Here is a 22,711-nt window from a genome sequence, read left to right on the forward strand (position 1 = left end):
GCCACTAATCTTCAAGCCAGGCCATGGCAATCTGTTGGATTTTCCTGCAACTGGTCAAGATTGGTTCCTTGCTTAGGTCTCTTATAGCAACTGGTCAGCTATGTCTCCAGAAAGAAAGTTCTCGCTACCCTAACCATTAGTTACCCAAAGTAAGGCTTCAACTAGTTCTAGTATACTTACTCTCCACCCCAAGGATTCATTATTTTAATGTTATGCTAAACTTTATAGTGTAAAAATTCTAGAGATACTTTATTCCCTTATTGTTTCCTGTGGCATTACTAATCCCTGGTTCTTCCTGCTCTTTCCTGTCTACAATATACTTAACATTCTAAGATCTAATTCTTAGGTTACACCTTCCTCTTTATTCTTTTTCATCTTTATTTCATTAATATAATGAAACAAAACCATTTCACAGTATCCAAAACCTGCATTACATGCACTTGCTCTTATATTTACACACGATACGTATATTACTACAGTATATGATATGTTCTACCTGCAAACAAGATGATAGGTAGCTTTTTTACTTTTTCTACAAGATCAGTTACATACTATATTGGCCCCAATTCAAATGTTTCAAGTTTGATTACATTGTTATCAAAGATTTCCATGAAGGTATTCAACATTCAGTAATTTTTTTTTTGTTTTCTTTTGGCACAACTGAAAACCTAACAGAATTTGGAATGATAAAAGTTTGTGGACCCAAAATGGCACTTGCTTTTCTATTTTTATTTTGGGATTATTTTAAGAAAAATGGAGTATACCCCCATTCTTTTAACTTCAATTGTTACGTACGGAACCACACCCAATAATTTTATTCTTGAGCAGGTGTTATGCTAAATATGCCTTTTTCTGTAAGAAAATTATTTCTTGCAAACATGTAGTAACCATAACTAATATATGTTAGAATAACATTATTAGCCTGGTATAACTTCCAAGAAATATTTCACTGAACTTAATTTAGGGCTGAGGACTTTGATTGTCCAGATTTTCTCATATTTTACTTTTTAGTTAATTGTCCTTTATAAATCTGATTTCAGTGCTATTTTTAACATTAAAACATTATTGCCAGCTTCTTAGCACCATTTATGCTCTTTGTTTATGGAGATTCCAAATAAAAGTGTCACAGGAACTATAATCCACCACAATATATTTTAATTTTTTTCTTTCTTTTGGATGTGTAGGAAATATCTGCTAAAAATAAAATGAAATTTAACCAATGGTACATTTATAAGCACTTTATATATCCCAAGTATTTAAACTGTATGGTTAATAGCAACAGACAAAATTTGAGAAAGTAGGTGATAATTTGGGAAACATACAAAAATAAAAATGGAAAGGGGCTACACTTGATTTCTTTGGCAACTTTAAAACACTAAAGAACCTGAAGCCCAACCTCCTCTTATAACAATCCTACATCAATTGGTTGTAACTAATTAAGACATGAGAAAATAGGGATACTGCCTTGATGCTCTAACCAAACAGCAAAATACTATCCAACAAAAAATGACTTCCTTCTCAATTTCCTATTTATGACTGGAGAGGACAGCCTGAAAATCGAATATAAAACTTTTTAATATTAATCCCACAAAATTATATTTATTCATATTCACAACAGTAAACTATAGTTGGTATAAAGGAGGAATGTCTAAATATTCACAATATAAAATTTCAAATTAGAAGTGCAAACTGACCCACAGTAAAACTGTACACCTCATTCTTGGTCCAATAAATAAAAATCTTTATCTAAGGCTTACAGAAAATATAGACTTTTCCTTGAAGATGATACTGCTATAATTACAGGGTCGGAAAAGCAATGATAAATTCCATATTCACATCTTATGTATAATACAAGCCTGAATGTGCAAAAAAATAAATTACCATAACTACATTTCCTTTATGAAAACAAAAGAAAATGCAATTGAAATTGTTTCAATGCGTATAATTATGGAAAAAGGATATTACTTTCCCATTACAAAGCTTAAGACCTCTTTAATTAATCACTTAAACTGTACTGTATATAAAACACTTTTATGCTTTTCAAGATTACATAACCATGAAAATAGCTCTCACAATAATGATGTGTTCCTTTCAACAATTTCTATAAATCTGATAAAAATAAAATAAGCTACCTTAGAATTAGTGGTTATTAAACTCATTCCTTGTCAACAATTGTCTTAATATGTAAGGGTGATAAACATTTTCCCAATATCTAAGTAACAACCACTGTAAATTTGCTAAATTCTGTTTTTTTTTTTTTTTTCCTTTTGGTATACCAACTCTATTGATTAACAAGGTTTCATTACACTGATATGATGTGCAGGCAAAGCACCATGAGGGGAATGAGCATGATGGTGGCAAATGTGTGCTGATCCATTAATCGACGTCATAGATGCTTCACCACAACCACGATGACAAAATTGTTGAAAGCGCTGCCGTAATGTCTGCCTTAATTCAGCACGTTTTTGTTTGACTATTCCTAAGCGAGCTCTCCATGCTCTTACTTCTGCCTCTGGAATTTCTTCATCTTCACATCTGGAATCCTACCATAAAAGAAAGTAATCCCCTATGAATTTTAACTTCAATTACTCTTGTGTAACTTAAATCTAGGCTATAAACTAATTATAATTACTGTACAATACCACAAATTTAAAGTAATTTGTATTTTTCCTAACAGTACTTACCTCTAACTACTTTCTTAGGAGTATCTGGGATCTCCTCCCATCCGACCAGAGTTTTGTGTAGTTTACCCTATACCCGTTTTCTATGAGGGATAACCTCAGGCAGAGTGATACGCGCCTTGAGGCTAACCCCGGGTCAGAGAGCATGCTTGCTCAGGTCTCGTCCTCCAGTAATTTCTTGGTAGTTTAGGTTTCTAAGAATTCCAGAAGGCACTCGGGGAAGGAAGGGCGGGCCATTACCCGAAAGTAGTTCGAGGTAAGTACTGTTAGGAAAAATACAAATTACTTAAAATTTGTGATTTGTTCCAACACGGAGTACTTACCTCGAACCACTTTCTTAGGACTCTTATACTTTAGGAGGTGGGAGTGGCCTTTTAAACTTCTGAGACCGTGCTGAGATATATCCAAAGACCTAGATAGGAGCCTAGGTCCTGTTGACCCCAAAGAAAAGCGAGAAAAGAGGAAACCACACAAAAAACTCAACTTAGTGTTTAAGTAACTCACCCCTGCAAGAAATCCTATGAGCCATGTCCATCCAAAGTAAGCCCGTGGAAACAAAAAGACTTTTGATCTCGGGCCGAAGTCTGGCTGTCCTCTCTAAGTATTTTCTTACGGCCCTGACAGGGCACAGTCGCAAGTCCCTCAAGTTGTCCGAGCGAGGAATTGCTGGTACTGAGAACCCCTCAAACTTGGGATCCCACACGGCCGGATTCTGGGTCTTTGCAACGAAGGATGGCACGAACCTGAAGGTGAGCTCCCGCCAACCCTTCGAGTGAGCGACTTCGTAGGACAGTCCATGGATCTCCCCCACTTGTTTAGCCAAAGCTAATGCCAATAGGAAAACTGTCTAGAGGGCGAGATCCTTATCCACGATGTCCTTTAGGGGTTCAAAGGGAGGTTCTGACAGTATCTTCAGGACCCTGGCCACGTCCCACTGTGGTACCCTAACGGCTTGCGGGGGCCACGATTGCTCGAAACTCTTAATGAGCATCGAGAGATGTCTGGAGGTTCCCTTCAGGAGGAAGACTTGACCCAGAGCAGCTCGTACTCCCTTGATGGCCGGGATGGACATGTTGACCACATCCCTGAGATAAACTAGGAAGTCCGCTATCTCCAGGGGGTCTAGGACAACCGCCCCCGAGACAACTGCCCCCAGGACAGTTGCCCCCCCACAACTGCCCCCAGGACAGTTGCCCCCCGACAACTGCCCCCAGGACAGTTGCCCCCCGACAACTGCCCCCAGGACAGTTGCCCCCCCAACAACTGCCCCCAGGACAGTTGCCCCCCGACAACTGCCCCCAGGACAATTGCCCCCCCCCCGGAAAATTCCCCCCCCCCGGAAAATTGCCCCCCATATTGCCATTAACGTAATTACTTTTTAGTAACCAATTTATGAGGATATTCTTCCTAATTACATAATCGGTCATTGAAGAAATAATTATCTATTTCCTAAATTTATTACCATTTATGTAGTTATTTCCTAATTAGGTAATCGGTCGTACGAGTTATAGTTTATTTTCGAAAGCTATCGCCAATTGGCTAATTCTGTATAGTCAAACAAATATTTACAAAAAAGAAGAATAATAATAATAATGATAATAATAATAAAAATTATAATAATAATAATGATAATAATAATAATAATGATAAAGATAATTATAATAAAAATTATAATAATAATAATAATGATACAGTAATAATAATAATAATAATAATAATAATAATAATAATTTTAAGGATCCAGTGTCTAATCGGTCGTACAAGTTATAGTTTGTACCTACCGTGTGTCACACGATCGTACATAAATTATTTTGTATATATATGACTCGCCTACAGTTCGCCTCTCTAGATCAGGCCGCCCTATTTAACATGTACAGTATGTCATTTTTAGAGGGGGAGCCATGTACCAACCGTGTGTCACACGCTCGTACATAAATTATTTTGTATATATTATGCTTGTATCTGCGCTCTTCCCTCGCACTAAAACGAACATGAAAATTCATGTCTCCGTTTTTCCTCTGTAACATTGTGTCTTGTGAACATGTTATGTCCTGTTGCCTTGAGGTTTTGTATATAAAGGAGAGTGTTCTATAACAAAGTTACTCAGTTGATTGCTTCCTGCCTTTGGGTCACAACCTTTCTCTCAGCTCGTCACAAGTTTATTTTCGAAAGAAATACAAGAAGTAACATAACCCATCATGGAGTTCGTCAAAAGTGAACGTGGAAAAATGAAGCTTATTTATGAAGGATACATCTATGTGAAGCAGAAGGAATTGGCAAATAATGTTACATCTTATGAATGTGAAAAACGCCGCCATAATAACTGTAAAGCGAAAGTAAAAGTTTGTGAAAATGAAGTAGTTGGCTATGTAAATGATCACACCCATGCTGTTGACCAAACCCGCCGTGAAGTCTTGTTAGTACAACAGGAAATAAAGGCTAAATCTATTGCTACCGAAGAGACTGCACAGCAAATAATTTCCCAAACAGTTGAGTCGATATCAAGCGGTGCTGCAACTCAGCTACCGCCGGTGAGACATATTCGCCGTGCAATCAGGCGCTACAAGCAAGCTGCTGGCACTCCTCATCCCATCCCATCAAACCTAGCAGACATAGTCATTCCTTCCGAGTACAAGAAAACTTCTTGTGGTGAAGATTATCTTCTTTATGATAGTGGATTAATTGAGCAGCGTATCCTTTTATTTTCAACACCAACAAACATTAGCCTTCTGGAGAAATCAGATAATTGGTTTGGTGACGGTACCTTTAAGATTGTACCAGAGTTATTTTACCAGTTGTACACTATTCATTGCTTAACTTCTGAAAGAGTTATTCCGTGTGTGTATGCTCTGCTACCAAATAAACGACAAGCAGCATATGAAGATATCCTTCAAAATCTCCTCACTATAAACCCTAGACTTAATCCAAAGACCTTCCTAATAGACTTTGAACAAGCTGCTAGGAGTGCTATTGAAGAGATCTTCCCCAACGTAACTGTTAAAGGATGTTTTTACCACTTATCTCAAAGCATATACTGCAAGGTGCAAAATGAAGGTCTCCAAACTAAATACCAAACTGACGCCGATTTTTCCTTGCAAATACGTATGATTCCTGCGTTAGCGTTTGTTCCCGCAGAAAAAGTTATTGAAGCGTTTGAGAAACTACAAGAGATATTGCCACCTGAGGCTGATGCAATAATAGATTATTTTGAAGATACATACATCGGTAGAAGACGTCGAAATACAAGGAGACAGCCACGTTTCCCTATAAGCATGTGGAGTATGTATACTCGTGTTGTTGAAGATTTACCTTGAACAAACAACGCCGTAGAAGGCTGGCATAACCATATGCAAGCAAGCATTACGTCATTTCATCCAAATATATGGAAATTTCTGGGGGTGTTGAAGAGAGAACAGGCACTATCCAGCGTCATAATAAATCAAATACTTGCTGGGCATCCAGTACCTCCTAAGCGGAAACGCTATCAGGATTCTAGCATACGAATAGCAAACATTGTGCAAGAATTTGAGAACTGCGATGTATTGGAATTTTTGAGATTCATAGCCCACAATCTAAAATTCTAGTATTTAAATCCCTTTTCAATATTTTTGCATGTATTTTTTATTAACAATAATAAAACAACTAATGTATTTTTATTTTTTTTACACCATTGTCCAGGGGTTTTACGAGGGCAATTGTCCCGGGGGCAGTTTTCCTACGGGGGGAGTTGTCCGGATACCATCTCCAGGATGGAAGCACTCAGGGGCTTGAAGGTCTTACAGGCGCACCATTTAGTAAAGGTGGCCCACTTTGCTTGGTAATTTTGCTTGGTAGACCGCTGCTGATGATCGCCTCAGGTAGCCTGACATCCTCGCTGCCGTCCCCGACGAATAGCCTTCTTTCCTCAGACGCTCGATAACCTCCACACGTGAAGGCGGAGGGACCGAGGGTTCTCGTGAAACCTTTGGAAATGTGGTTGCCAAAGAAGGTCTGGCCTGTCCGGAAGGGGCCAAGGTGGAAGTTGTGCCAGTTCTTTTAAATCCACGAACCATTCTCTCTCCAGCCACCAGGGCGCTACCTAAGTCATCCACAGGTTGTCCGCCTTCCTTACTCTGTTGAGGACCTGTCCGAGCATCCTGAAGGGGGGGAAGGCGTAAATGTCGAGGTTGTCCCAAGGATTCTGGAAGGCATCCTCGAACACTGTTCTTGGGTCTGGCACAGGAGAACAAAACACGAGGAGCTGTGCGTTCAACCTCGTTGTGAAGAGGTCCATCACCGGTGATCCCCATTTTTGAATGATGGTTTTGGCTACTTCTGGGTGCAGGGACCATTCGGATCCCACTACTTGTCCCATCCTGCTGAGGCCGTCGGCTAGGACGTTCCTTTTTCCCGGAATGAACCTTGCTGAGATTCTGATCTGTTCTACTTCGGCCCATTCCAGAAGTTCCAACGTGAGGACGCACGACTCCTTAGATCTTGGTCCTCCTTGTTTCTTTATGTAAGCCACCACCGTGGCGTTGTCGCACATCAGACATCAGAACCACGGTGTTCCCCCGGAGTAGATGGACGAACTCCAGGCACGCCCTTCGTACTGCCCATAGCTCTAGCACGTTTATGTGCTGGGCCTTCTCCTCATCCGTCCAATTCCCTCTAGCTGACCTTCCGAGGAGATGGGCACCCCACCCCTCCTTTGATGCGTCCGTGAACAGGAGCATCTCCGGAGGGTCGGCCGCGAAGGGCATTCCCTTGAGGGTGTTCGACCTGCCGCACCACCACTCTAGGACCTCCTTCGTCTCCGGGAAAACCGGGATCACCTTGTAGGGGGAGTCCCTCTGGTTCCAGCTCTCCTTCAGATTCCACTGGACCTCCCTGAGCTTCAGCCTGCCCTGGGGGACCTGTTTCTCTAATAACACAAGGTGGCCTATCAGCCTCAGCCAGTCCTTCGCTCTCCTGGGCTGGCCCGACAGGAAGGGACGGAGGACTTGGTCTAAGTTGTTTAATCTCTCCGCGGAGGGGAAGGCTCTCGCCACCCGTGAGTCCAGAACCATTCTGAGGTAGGTCATCCTGGTGGAGGGTATCAACTGGGACTTCAGGTTGATGATGGTACCCAGGACGTTGCAGAACCGCAGAAGCTTCATGCCTTGCTCCCTCAGTACTTCCTCTGAGGCTGAAAGTAACAACCAGTCGTCCAGATACCGAATCGGGCGAATGCCCTGTTCGTGTGCCCAGGCTGGGACCGTCGTGAAGACCTGAGGGGCTGTGGACAGCCCGAAGCAGAGGGTCTTGAACTGCAACGTCTGGGAACCCTATTTCACCCGTAGGTACTTCCTGCTGGAGAGGTGAACTGGAATTTGGAAGTAGGCATCCTCGAGATCTACTGACATCATGTAGTCCCCTTCCCTCAAGGACGCTAAGACCGACTTCGGAGGTCCATCTTAAAGTCGGTCTTGCACACAAACTTGTTGAGGGCTGAGAGGTCTATGACCGGTCTCCAGCCCCCTGTCGCTTTCTCCACCAGGAAAAGCCTGCTGTAGAACCCCGGACCAGGGTCCTTGACTGGTTCTATCGCTCCTTTTGCTAGCATCGCTGAGACTTCCTCCTGCAGGGCTGTCTTTTTCAAGGGGTCCTTGGGGGCTAGCCACCCTGCCTGCTGATCTGGTATCAGAGGTGGGGGTTCTGCTAGGAAGGGTAACCTGTACCCTTCCTTCAGGACTGCCACGGTCCAAGGGTCTGCTCCGTGGTCTTTCCATGCTCGCCAAGAGTGTTTGAGGCATCCCCCACCTGAGGCTTCGGCAGGAGTAGGGGGCCTCCCTCCCTATCTCCTCCTAGAAGCGCGGACTGAACGCTGCATACGAAGGCCTATAGGAGGATTGAGCTAAGGCTGCTCCCCTACGGAAGGGCTGAGAGGACTATGACCAGGCCGTAGTAGGGGTGTTTCTCCTGGTCTGGCTAGGAGAAGCCCGAGGAGGTAGAGGAACATCGGAGGTAGTCCTTCTGTGTGCAGGTCTCATCACTGGAGGGGGTCTGGAATCGCCCTGGTCCTCGAGTTTCCTGACCCTTTCAATTGACTCCTCAGCTGCCTTCAGGGGGAAAATTGAGTCGTCCCACAGGGTTAGGCTTCTCAGGGACCTCGCTTCTCTGTCAGGAAGCCGTCTGGTGATCTTGTTGAGGACCGTGTCCCTCCTCCGTAGGACCCAATTGGCGGCCTGCGCTAGTGACTGGTATGACAGAAACTTCAGGGCCTTACCTCCCGAGCTAATCAGCTCCTTGAGTAAGGCCTGATTCTCTGGAACCGTGAGGTTGTACGAGGCCTGGACGCCCACCAATCCAGCCAGGGGGAGACGTTCACGAGGTCCTTCGCTATTTCCTCCATCACGGTGGTTTCTGAAGGAGAAAAGCAGATTGGTGCTGTCGAGTCCCTCTCTTCCGCAGCTCCCTGGCCTAAAACGGCGAGTGCAGGTTCCAGTGTACATGCGCCTGCACAGTGGCCCTCCGGGAGGTAAAACTTGCTCTGGGACTTCAGGGCCTGGAGCACTTTGGAGGAACTCTGGTTCTTGGGAGCTTCGGCGTGGTTGGCCACAATCTTTTCCACGTGGGCTCTGCCTAGCTTCACATCCCTGGCTAACGGTAGTGCCAAGGAGGGTCTGCTGGACGGGGGCATCCACAAGTCTGTTGAGACTGGACCGCCAGAATTCCTCGGAGGAAGGCTCGGGCTCATCCAGCCTGTGGTGTCTCCGAATGAGCCCTATCACCCTTCGATAGGCTGACACCTCCGCTGCTGAACCCTCCCCTTGGTCGTCCAGCTCCTCCACAGGACAAACTGATGGTTGAGACGGGGCTCCTCCGTCAGAGGTCTTTGTACGGGGAAAAGACAAGGCCTTGGCCCTCTCCATCTCCTGGGGTTCTGGCTGAAGGACGGGCATAGCCGTCGAGACGGAGGCCTCCGTCCTCGGTCTATCCTTCCTCATGGAGGTCCACGTATCTGCGGGTCTACTCGACGAGGGGAGCCATCCTTCACGATCCTGACGGCTCAGGGATGCCTTGGAGGTCTGGACGCGGCTGCCAGACTGAAGGGGTGGCTCTCTCTGCTGGGCGGATGGAGTCGGAACCTTCGCGGACTTATGCCTGTCTGCTGGGACCTGGAATGACGACTCCCTCTGTCGGTTGAATCTGCCACCAGACGAGTATCTCTCCAGAGAATGGGCTCTAGGGCGCCAACTTGAAGAGCCTGGAACTGCTGCCAACTCCAACAGTCTGCTGCGAGGGATGACAACCCACTCTTCGTCAGGGGAGTCACTTCTCCATTTTCTTCTGGGGAATCCGGAACGCCTACTCCCGTGGTGAGACCTGGAGCGAGAACGGGAGTATCTCCTGCGGGACTTCTCCCGACGTCTTCTGTGTTTCCTCCGGGCTTCGTCCTCCGAGGAGCAGGACTGAAGAACCTGACGACTTGTAGACCAGTTTAGGCGGGCCCGACTCACGCGAAGACGTAGGAGGGTTCCCTCGACGCTCGACGGACAATGGGGCCTGTAAGAAGACGTCCAGAAATGTAGCAAATGGCGCTGTTGGGGAGCGCGGACGCTCTTCAGTGGGGGACCAGGTACCGAAGCCCTCTTCCATTCTCAGCGGGGACCTGAAGGGCGTCTTCGGGGGTACCCATGCGAGGGGGTCTGATGTCGGCAAGTGTTCCTTCTCGGCGGTACCTTCGGCTGCAGATGTTCCTGAAAAACAAGCCCAAGAGGCTAGAGAAGAGTTAGGAACATTTTCCCCCACATAGGGTCATCAGAGGAGATGTGCCCTGCTTGCACCAAGACTCCATCCCCCACACACTTCCGACCCTCCCTCAGCCCTGGAAAGATGCCACAACCCTACTATCCTGCAGTTCAGACTCCTGGGGAAGGGCCACGGGCCTCTTCCCCACAACGGACTTACCTCGTCCCCTACTCTGGGTAGGGGAGGGTGGCAGGAAAGCTCGGCCCGACGACACGCCCGGCGAAGCAAGGGGAGAAGAGATGCTCGACTTCTTAGGTGACTTCTTCATCTTGGTGCCGTAACGCACCCACTGCACCTCATTCCAGGACACGCACTCCGGACACATGGCGGTAGGGGAACACACACTGCCCCTACAAGACGAACACAAGGAGTGCGGGTCTACTTCAGGTTTCGACAGGAACGCTCCTCACGATTTACCGGCCATAGGCCCAGGACAACGACGGGGATGCTCCATGACGCAGTAGGAAGCACCAAGAGACACAAGAACGTACAGGGAAAGCAAAGGAACCACATGGGAACTGGGCGAGACACAAAGAGTCACACTGGGATTAAGGAGAGTGGTGAGATGATATAGCGACGCGACCAGAGAACTTACTGGAGGTCGAGACCTGAGCAAGCATGCTCTCTGATCCGGGGTTAGCCTCAGGGCGCGTATCACTCCGCCTGAGGTTATCCCTCATAGAAAACGGGTGTAGGGTAAACTACACAAAACTCTGGTCGGATGGGAGATCCCAGATACTCCTAAGAAAGTAGTTCGAGGTAAGTACTCCGTGTTGGAACAAATTTCTGTTATCACCCATGGTGAGCATAATCTGAATCAAGCCAGTCATGGAATGGTGATTTAAGTTTCTGTAGGATAGAATGCCCACAAGTGATAAATAAGAGGAAAGAATTGTAAAGTACAGAACAGTGATAAAATAATTACCATACATATATTAAATAAAATTTGACATGAACCAATTGTAATAAAGACTTCTAATTAACAGATTCCACATTTTACCTATTAATGTATTTTACTAAAGTGTAAGTATACTTTTAGGCAAGAGAAATTCCACACTAAATTATGAAATGCATGCATTTGTGCTTTCTTTAAAAAAAAAATTTAATAAAAATAAATTAATGACCAAATAGATTTAAATACACACAACATCTTAAATATGAGCAAGCTATATTTTTCTTTACCTCTAACATTTGCTGCAGTGAAAGAGTAAAAGGCTGGTAAGGCCGCGATGGTGACGGGGATAGTGGTGGATGCAAGTGATCAATGGCTTCATCCTCCATGTGATTATGGTGATGTTCATTTTGAATGGAATAGTCTACATGGTCATCATGGTAATGAGAGCATAGTCCCTCCCCACATGCCACCTCTGAAGAGTCGCGAGAGGAACCACCAGATCCGTGTGCAGAGCAATAGCCACCATCGCGAGAACCCTGTAAACGTAAATTACAATAATACCATTGCTTATAAGGACAATAAATTGCAGTCTTGGCAACAAAAAATTATTTGTAATCAATGAAGTTTCAATGCAAAAATAACCAATCAAATTATTTTTTTTTAGTTTCATAATTCACTCTCCATATTAGAAATTACTCAAATACAGTAGTGTCTATTAATTCTTTTTTGTGCAAATTTAAGTCATTTTATTTAGTTATGCCTTATAAAATCACTGATAGCCATTTTCTTTGAGGTTACATGATGCTGTTCCAAAATTATTTCACACAGAATTTCTTATATCATATTTCAATATTTAATCCTTATTTCATTCCATACTTTTATTCCTGTAGTTGGCCTGCACACTGGAAGGGGTGTTGCAAGAGAAACAGGCTTATTGGGAGAAGGGAATAGAAGATGTTACAGACGATGAGCGAGAAAATGGCTTGTAATATTATTGGCAGACTAAATTATAACCTCTAACATCAGAAATGATACAAATTAATAACACAACAAAGAACAAATATATTGGCATATCAAATAACAATTTATATTTGAATATACTCTGAGGACCCCAGGTTTGGCAATGTACCACGTGACATTTATCTAGTTATTATTGTGTACCCAAAGTTGGATATACAGAGGATAGTTTGGGATAGAGGACACATCTCTGGAAGTTCAGCTAAGACCGACCTTTGGAAGGCAAAGTCAATTCTCTGCTCTCTATGGCATTATAACTGTGTTGAACTGTTGTTAAGTGATAACTCTTTGATACTGATTGTGCTTGAACTGTTTTTAGGAACTGAAGTGTTAAGAACTGATTAATTACTGTATAGTCACTCGATCTAACTACTCAGTGCCCTACTATAAACTGAACTTGCTTTTATGAAATGGAACCTCATTACATGTCCGACCGTTCTGGCCATCTCTATCCAGAACCAAGTGTGATGGACAAAGGTGTTCAGGGCCGAGATATATATTTCGGGTCTTGAGTTACAAGGGAAATGGCGTTGACCACAGACAAAGACTGGAAAGTAGCCTGTTTGTTGGGAGCAGAAAAATTACAATTCTAAAAACAAATTGTATTTTTCCTAGCTTTACAAACCCAAGTAATTTATATGAATTTACTCCTAAGTCGTTTTGTTAACACCAGAAAGAAGAAAGTGCATAACTGGGAACCATGTCTGATTACCAGTCAACTCCATGGTTCGGTAAGGCCGAGTCACTCTGCTTATGGTAAAGACTTGAGGGGTGGATGAGGTAGGACATTTGAATAAACGACAGGTTTGTATAGCTAGGAAAAATATGAATTATTTCATTTATTTGTAGTTTATTGCCATGCAAATACAAACTCAGAAGTCATTTGTAAGAGAACCCTTTGCCTTATAAATGGGAGGAAGTCCTTATTGTTGGACGGATCTCTATCTAGCTCTGAATCACTAATAGGCCACTTAAAAAAGATATTTACATCTATTTGTCATCTATGTACAGTTTGATAATTAAACTGGCTCATAGAGAGGTCAATATGTCAACCTCAAACCCCAAGTTAATGACCTAACAATAAATATTCTTGTATAAACATTGATTAAACTATTGAAAAATTATCCCAAGAGTGTTTGTCACAAACACAGATTAAAGATACATTATTCTTACCTGCATAAGGGTACCTTCTGTTAAGCTACTCCCAAAAGCAGATATTTGCAAAGGAAGACAAGTAAGGCACACATCTTTCAGAATAACTAATGATGTGATAAAAAGGTTAATTGTCCTGCAAGAGCTTGGCGTAGTTTATCTGATATGCTGCAACATGACCTATAGAAAAAGTATCCAGCAATCTAAGGGTACCATCCTTTAGATAGTGAGCTGTGAAGGTAGTCTGTCTCTTCCAGAATCCTGCGCTAATGACTTCAGCCGCTGAATGGTTCTTGCAGAACGCTAAGGTTGCAATAAGACCACGAATGCCATGAGCCTTGAGGGGAGGGGCACTTCCCAAGGAATTGTAAGCTTTCAGGATAAGTTTATGGAACCATAGAGAGATTGTGCTATCATTATGATTATCATTACCTACTAAGCTACAGGTGGAAAAGCAAGATGCTATAAGCCCAGAGGCTCCAACTGGGAGAATAGCCCAGTGAGGAAAGAAACAAGGAAAAATAAAATATTTTAAGAACAGTAACATTAAATGAAATATTTCCTATATAAACTATAAAAATTAACAAAACAAGAGGAGTAATAAGAGAAAAATTGGGCCCGAGTGTACCCTCAAGGAAGAGAACTTTAACCCCTGACAGTGCAAGACCATTATATAGAGGCTATGGCTCTACCCAAGACTTAGAGAACAATGGTTTGATTTTGGAATGTCCTTCTCCTAGAAGAGCTGCTTACCATAGCTAAAGAGTCTCTTCTACCCTTACCAAGAGGAAAGTGGCCACTCAACAATTACAGTGCAGTAGTTGACCGCTTGAGAAGAAGAAGAATTGTTTGGTAATCTCATTGTTGTCAGGTTTACGAGGACAGAGGAGAATATGTAAAGAATAGGCCAGACTATTCCGTGTATGTGCAGGCAAAGGGAAACAAGTCAAAAGGACCCAATATCTCTCTAGCGGTAGTAATCTTCTTGGCGCATCCTATGCGAACGAACAAAATGGAGATTTTTGGTCGCTGAGGAGCATTCTCGTAAGGTATCTCCTGACTGACAGAGTAACAGATTATCTGGACCCTCAATTACCTCTCTCCATCGGGATGGTAAAAAGTCAAATCTGGTGTTGTTAATGTTCAGATTTTTTTAGCCACAAACTCTGTAACAAGGAGAAAAAAAAAAAAAAAAAAGTGTTTTCCATCCCTTTGTTAAGTGATACAAGGTAGGACAAGCCATACCATTTGTTCATACTCTTGGCTGACATCAGGGCTAAAAGAAAAATGTTCTTCAGGGTAAAGCCTCATCTCGAGCCTTGTTTATAAGGTGTCATCTTAGGAGATTGCAGGATCCTTACCACATTCTAAAATGGCATTTTAATTCCCAAAGTGGGCAGGCCTATTCAAAACTTCTCATAAGAGATGAAAGGTCCCATGAGGAAAAGAGAGAGGTTCCCTTTAATCAAAAGGCTGGGCAATAGCCTTTAACCACTGTGACTGCCGGAACAAAAAGTCTGCAATCAGGGTAATAAGTGGCTTTGAGCGACACCAATCACAGAAGTTTCACCACTTTGGTTGATAGACTCCAGTGGAAGACTTCTGGAGATATCCTGAAAGTTGTTATGCAGTCAGTCTCAAAAAGCCTCTTTCAGAGAAGGTGCTGGATATGCTCCAACCATGAAGAGACAGACAGTGAGCAGTGTTGTGGTACTGTACTTCTTTACATGTGGTTGATATAGTAAGTTTGGCCAAGCTGGAAGTTCTTGTGGAATTATGACTTGGAAGACCCAAAGGTCTGGGTACCACTCTGCTTTGGGCTCCCTTGGGGCAACTAGTGTTACTCTCGAGTTTGTCATTCTTATTTTGTTCAATACCCAACATAGCTGGCAAAACAGGGGGAAAGGCATAAAAATCTATGCCATCCCATGGGTGCTGAAATGCATCCTTCATTGCCACAACTGGGCCCAGGACTGGAGACCAAAACACTGGGAGTTTGTTGTTCTAGTAAGTGGCGAACTAGTCAAGGGTCAGAGAATCCCACAGTCAAAAGACTCTACCACTGAAGCAAACACCATTAGAAACCAGTCATCCCCAGTAGGCTCAGGTTATTTGCTGTAACATTCCTCCACCTTGGAAAACAGCGTTCAGATCGCTCATTCGCATGCAAGGGTGGCAGCATGTTGTGACGTCAGCACACTTACACACAGGGATATATGTGTGTGGTTGAGACACATGGAGCAGAAAATTCTTTTAAAGTTATAACTCACCTTCCAAAAAAGACGGGAAGGGGCTGCACAATTCGTACACTGATGAATCGGCCAAACCTATCAAGTGAAATTTGTCACGGACACAACTGTGGATGTCGGTACATCTGGGGGGGAAAAATAATATGGAGATTTTTTAGAGTGAACCAAGTGAATCTTTATGTTGAGAAAAGGTAATGCTGTGGGCCCCAAAGGTGTACAAAGCAAGCTGGATGTGTGTACCAGCCGGGGAGACGCAAGCACCTTTCAAGAAGGCAGACTCCATATGTGAGGTATTCTCGAATGAGAATGGGGAAAAATTTTCAAGCCATTACTTTAGAATCTTTCAAAAGCAAAGAATTCCTTGGCTCTGAAAATCTGAAGCAAATACGTGATGTTCACCACTGAGACCGCTCGTGGGCAGAAATGAAGATCCATACAGGTAAGATCCATACTGGTAAGTATAATATGGAACTAAAGACACTTGTGCAAGGTCAAGTTCAGGCTGTACTGTGGCCAAAGGATTAGTATCAGGAAGCGACTTTTGTTCACTATGACCCATAAGCGAGAAAAACAAACAAATATTACACTATTCTGAAAATTATTGATATGTTGTTATGGCCCTCACTCTCAGTTGTTTGAGGTCACAGGAAGCTTTGGTAAAAGAGAATCAAGGCAAGAGAGATTGCATGAATCGCATTGAGAGGCCTGCATTGAATAGAGAAAGAAATGGAGGGGACCTGTCCCTCTGAGTTCTCCTTACTATAGGCACAATACTTTTCCCACTAGGAGGGTGGCTGCTCCCTGCAAAATTCACAAGGCTAGTCAAATGAACACTGCTTACCACAGCAGCTCGGGCTCAAAGGGTATAGATCTACCGCCACGTGACCCACGAAGGTTCCACATGGGCAGACTTCAAGGGCGGGACAAGTCCGCATACTACCTGATAAAAACACTTCTCACAAATCACACCAAAATTAAAAGAACTTTAAAGGGAAAAATGCAGCAAGGGAGATGTATTTGTAGTGTGGGAGGAGAACCAATGGTGACCAGAAGTAGAGTGACTCAACCTCATAGAGGAATGAGTGTGCTACTCAATTTGGAGTTGACTTATAACCATACATGGTTGCCAGTTATGAGCTTTTTCTGGTCATGGCAAAACAACTTCCCTTTGGTGCTCAGAGACATTTTGTTCGCAATGGCGCACATAGCAAGGGGAGGACACTTGGAGCTCTAAAGATACGAAAGGATGAATATGAGAACGACGGTGTTTCTTCCAAGGATGAGAATTTGTTCCTTCCAAAACAATTTCTTCGTAGAACGCGCAGAGGGTTGAGGAATCAAGGACAATAGGATCATTAGGCACTAAGGAAGCATTAAGGGATTAAGCACCAAGGGTAAGTTCTCTTTGGACGGAGTACCTTGTAACCCTAGCAAAGTCCAAAGCACAGCAATGTCAAACAGAATAGGATCTGAAAGTAGAGAAGAGAGAAACAGAAGTCTCTCCAAGCCTCGATACTTGGTAAATGTTTTATTTGTCACCCATGACACCCATCTTGTCTCCCAAAGAGAAAGGGTCAGAGGGCAGAGTACAGGGGGATGAAGAGATAGGTCTAGCCAACTTTTTCAACCTCAGGGATGGGCCCAAGGGAGAGGTGGCAAACGTGCCTCTGCATGACATTAATAAGGTATGAGGATTTACCTCCCTACTGCTCATAGATGCTCAGCATTCTCCTTACCCTCCCAGGCAGGTCCACGTCTGTCTTCGGGTTGGGTAGGCACACATACATACCATGAAAAGCGATAGAAAGGATATTATAAAGTCAAGTTCCAAGAGAAGCCTATAGCACTTCAGTGTAGGTCTGTAGCAGAAATCAAAAGTGACTATCCAGTGTACCCACCCCACTGCTTCCTGGCCAACACCTCGTCATAAGTTTTAATGGCCAAGTTCCAGCTGTTCTTGAATCATTCTCCTATTAAACGACAAATGGTTGTATTCATGTAGGAACAATTTACCAGTTTCATTTGTTCTAGGAGCTATCTCAAACTAAAATGCTCATATTACTAAAGAAATTTTCCAATACAAAATCAAGGAAATTCACTAGAAACATTCCCTAAGAACCCATGTCCAATCTTTTTTTTAGACAGACTTAGCTTAGAAACTGAAAGCACACATATACAAGTTAATATATCATTCATGGAGACATATCATAACTCATATTAAACATGTGAAGTACAGTAAATTAATTTGAGATTTGCATGAAGTATTTCATTACACCTGAGAAATTTGACGCACTTGAGAAATTTTGTGCATCTCTTGATAGTCTCGTTCACAAAAGATCCCCATAAGACACAATATTTGCTCCTCAAAGGCCAATCCAATACTGTCAACCCAATTTAGAATTGTATGCTCGTATTCAAAGTTACTCACAAAGCGAGGTAATCTATTTTGTGTGTATAAAGGCCTTAACTTACAAACCTAATAAGATCCAAGATGCCATTTTCAAATTTAAAATTTTGTAAAATTTTGGCTTAGGATAAGCTTCATCATAACTCGCATGCTTATGATTTTCAGCGGAAAAAGTCAACAAATAGTCCCGTTTCATATTGCAAATGTCTTTCTTACTGTAGTAAAGTATATAACATTGTTTTATTACAATACTTCATATCTGAAATTTATATCAGTTGGATTTGTGTCCGTATCTGAATGTTGAGGACTTTCTGACATACAATGTAATTGGTTTAATTTTGTGCGGGAGGTAGTGTCTTTGCAAAGGCTCCTTAGTTTTTGTTTCAAGTTGATACAAAAATTTCCAAATTACAGTATCAGCAATATACAGTGTGTGTACCAGTGCATCTGGTTCAATTGAATAACTTATACAGTAACATGTTTTCAATTCCATTCTTTCATATACAGTACTGTATTACTCTACTACATTTTTTCAAGTTTTTTCCTTCAACAACATTCTACTGCTTACTGTCATCAATTGCACATCGTATATCAAGATACATAATGAAATTTTATCAAAATTAATGCTGCAAAATTTGAGATTAAATACTGTACATAAATTTACTAAAACCTTTGCATTTCATATAAAAATATTTAAAGAAACATGAAATTTCTTTTATAAGACTGTAAACAGGGATGAGGGTCTTGTGGATTATTCATATAAATTATCCATGGGTCAAATGACTATTTGAAGAAGAGGTAGAATTACTTTAACATGTCCTTTGTTTGGAAGAGTGCTATTGTCATTGATGTGATTGGTTTAAATTTATTGTTGTCTTTGATTGTCCATTTAAAAAAAAAAAAAAAAAACAGCCTTTCATTAAAGATGCTAAATAATCACTAATGATGTTAGTTATCTTTGATCTGGTCATAGCAAGGTGAAGACTGTTTGGAAAAAATTAAATCTGAGAAGCAGCAAAACAAAAATAATAAAAAGAAATTGGGTCCCTTAGTTGAGTACTAAGGGAAACTTGAAACTTTTTGTATTGAGTAAATCTTTATAAAAATAAATTCTCTCTTTCTCTTTGATTCATAAGGTCCAGCACTGGGGCCTCTGGGGGCATCGAGTGGCGGCCATGTGGACCTTAGGAAAACCCTGCAGTATCACACTAAAGTAAGTCTTAAGAAGTCGGACAACAAGATGGAAAGAAGGAAGCAAGAACGGAGTCCTAGTTGAAGGCTTAAAAATTATGTTCGATAGGGGCCAGAAAGGGCACTGCAAAGACCGCTTAGTAATGCATACAATGCACAGCTTGAGGTGCACTACTGCCCCCACACATACTGTATCATCATTATACCATTATTAACAATTTCATTAAAAGATAAAAAGGAGGAAATATAGTGTTTGTCTCATGATAATATTGTAGGCATCATACCTGTGAACACCTCGACACTAAAGAATCTGTAGATGCAGTACATTCTAACGGATGTGGAGAATTACGACTACAACGATGGTGGTGATGTTCATTTTCTCTATATGGACCAGGACAGCAGCTTTCTTTTTCTTCACTGCTTCCTCTCTCACTTCCTATATCACTTGCTTCCATACTACCACAATGACTGCTACACCGGGTTATTTCTTCTGGCTGTTCTAAAGGGTTGTGTGAATTTCCTAATGGTGGACCCAAATGAGAGCTCCCTCTACAGAACATGTCATTCCTAACCTGAGAGTATAAAAAATACACATTACAATTGCAGCTAATCAACTTTGATTATTATAACATATACTTTCCAAACAAACACATCAATCATATCGAGCCTTCACTCGCACATTGAATACCAGAGATGTGGATTCTGTCTTGTAGACAGAAGAGTAAAATCACCAAAAGCAACTGATGAAGTGTAGGATTTTGACCCATTGTGAGTTCCACCTAGAACTAGAAGAGGGGAGTTAAGCATCTGTGATGAGGGGTCATTATGAAAAATTGTTTTATAGTTGAATTTTTTTTCTTATCAAATATATTAATTATATAAGCCCATATTAGCATAGAGGACAGGAATAGCTATGTAAGGGGTATGCTCAAAAGGTCACTGAAGTAGGAACACAACCAGAGAGAAACTTGAATTTGACAAATCGCAATATGAGCAAAGATCAATCAGCTAACCATTCAGGTGAGGCAATAATATTATTACTAGCTAAGATACAAACCTCTAGTAGACTGAATGTAGACTAAAGTACCTCCCTTCATGGTGACTTTTCTCAATGTTCTTTTATAAGAATAAGCAAGTTGAGAGGGCCCAGGTTTGATGCAGCCATTATTACCCGACTAGGGCCTGGGGCCGAGTCCCCTTTTGTTCTTTTTTTCATGTCAGCTAACCTTCCCCACCCAAATTGGGGAAGTGCCATGGTAGATACAAATTGGGGAAGTGCCATGGTAGATACAGAGACAGAATAAGTAATTTTTTTAATACTTGAAGGATGACCCGCCTCAGCAAGACGGACAGTGTCAAAGATTACTTTTGCTTATGCATTAAAAAAGTCTAAAGCATCTAAACTCTTGGATGCCTGATTCTGATAAGGTCATGAAGAATGGTTCCCAAAGGACTATAATAATGAAAGGGGAATACAGTGATATGATCTCAAGTATTGACTTGAGTTTTGACATAATCGCAATTAAACAAGCTGAACACTAACCCACTTTTGGTGCGAGTGACATAGCCAGCAGGAAAGCAAATATAACAGAAAGAGGGAATATATATGCCTTATTATAAGTCTTGAAGAGCCTCCTAAGATATATGGATGCAATAATTCACTTTACTGCCTAGTTCCATCATTTGAGTAAAAAGGCTATTCAATTTCTGATTAGACACCAAGAACTTCTGAAGGCTGATAGATCAAGAAGCCCGCAATCACAGAAATAGAGGCATTGACTGGGATGACAGGTACCTTCAACACACCACAGAAAGAATATGATTTACTTGGTAGACACTGATGGCAGAGGCTTGGCAAGAATAACTGATAGCTACTGTGGCAACTATTGACACGTGTGACGGTACAATATGCCTACAGATCTAAATGGAACTTGTTGACATAGGGCTACTTCAGGAGAATCTTTCAGGCTGGGAGGAATTTGGGCTAGAGCCTCTTAACAGATTTGCAGGGATCCGAGGAAGCCCACTATTACGTTTAATAATTGATAAAGGAAAGGTGTAAGGATTAACACTTGTCTGTACTTAAAAAGGAGAGACCAGCTTCAAGGCCATCAAGTCAGGCTGAGCCAACCTATGCAAAAGATCTTATAATTTAAGCACATTGTGAAGACATCCATTATGGGGAGAACCCGTCTCCTAAAAACCTTGCTCACTTGTTTATTAACCAAAGGCTGAATATGTTCCTGTAGCTGAGGCTGTCTACAATGAAGTGGTCACATTCATACTAATACATACATACATACATATACCCAGGCACTTCCCCCAATTTTGGGGGGTAGCCGACACCAACAATGAAACAAAACAAAAAAGGGGACCTCTACTCTCTACGTTCCTTCAGCCTAACCAGGGACTCAACCGAGTTCAGCTGGTACTGCTAGGGTGCCACAGCCCAACCTCCCACATTTCCACCACAGATGAAGCTTCATAATGCTGAATCCCCTACTGCTGCTACCTCCGCGGTCATCTAAGGCACCGGAGGAAGCAGCAGGGCCTACTGGAACTGCGTCACAATCGCTCTCCATTCATTCCTATTACTAGCACGCTCTCTTGCCTCTCTCACATCTATCCTCCTATCACCCAGAGCTTTCTTCACTCCATCCATCCACCCAAACCTTGGCCTTCCTCTTGTACTTCTCCCATCAACTCTTGCATTCATCACCTTCTTTAGCAGACAACCATTTTCCATTCTCTCAACATGGCCAAACCACCTCAACACATTCATATCCACTCTAGCCGCTAACTCATTTCTTACACCCGTTCTCTCCCTCACCACTTCGTTCCTAACCCTATCTACTTGAGATACACCAGCCATACTCCTTAGACACTTCATCTCAAACACATTCAATTTCTGTCTCTCCGTCACTTTCATTCCCCACAACTCCGATCCATACATCACAGTTGGTACAATCACTTTCTCATATAGAACTCTCTTTACATTCATGCCCAACCCTCTATTTTTTACTACTCCCTTAACTGCCCCCAACACTTTGCAACCTTCATTCACTCTCTGACGTACATCTGCTTCCACTCCACCATTTGCTGCAACAACAGACCCCAAGTACTTAAACTGATCCACCTCCTCAAGTAACTCTCAATTCAACATGACATTCAACCTTGCACCACCTTCCCTTCTCGTACATCTCATAACCTTACTCTTACCCACATTTACTCTCAACTTCCTTCTCTCACACACCCTTCCAAATTCTGTCACTAGTCGGTCAAGCTTCTCTTCTGTGTCTGCTACCAGTACAGTATCATCAGCAAACAACAACTGATTTACCTCCCA

At 42.5% G+C, this 22,711-nt stretch overlaps 1 protein-coding gene across 4 annotated transcripts in view; it reads right to left on the reverse strand.

Moving 5' to 3' along the window:
* Positions 1 to 1,211: 1,211 nt before the first annotated feature.
* LOC137650198 (gametogenetin-binding protein 2-like) overlaps positions 1,212 to 22,711 on the reverse strand; it is an 86,419-nt gene continuing 64,919 nt past the window's right edge. For 2 of the 4 annotated variants that reach the window (XM_068383377.1, XM_068383376.1), the window contains 3 exons: positions 19,650 to 19,937; positions 11,637 to 11,885; positions 1,212 to 2,543 (listed from right to left, as the gene is read on the reverse strand). In XM_068383377.1, the coding sequence (XP_068239478.1) occupies positions 2,289 to 2,543; positions 11,637 to 11,885; positions 19,650 to 19,937 (792 nt within the window). In that variant the 3' untranslated portion in view covers positions 1,212 to 2,288. The remainder of the gene's footprint in view (positions 2,544 to 11,636; positions 11,886 to 19,649; positions 19,938 to 22,711) is intronic. The other 2 variants (XM_068383380.1, XM_068383378.1) reach the window with 1 other exon arrangement.

The sequence above is a fragment of the Palaemon carinicauda genome, chromosome 11 (assembly GCF_036898095.1).
Source record: "Palaemon carinicauda isolate YSFRI2023 chromosome 11, ASM3689809v2, whole genome shotgun sequence".
NCBI lineage: Eukaryota > Metazoa > Arthropoda > Malacostraca > Decapoda > Palaemonidae > Palaemon > Palaemon carinicauda.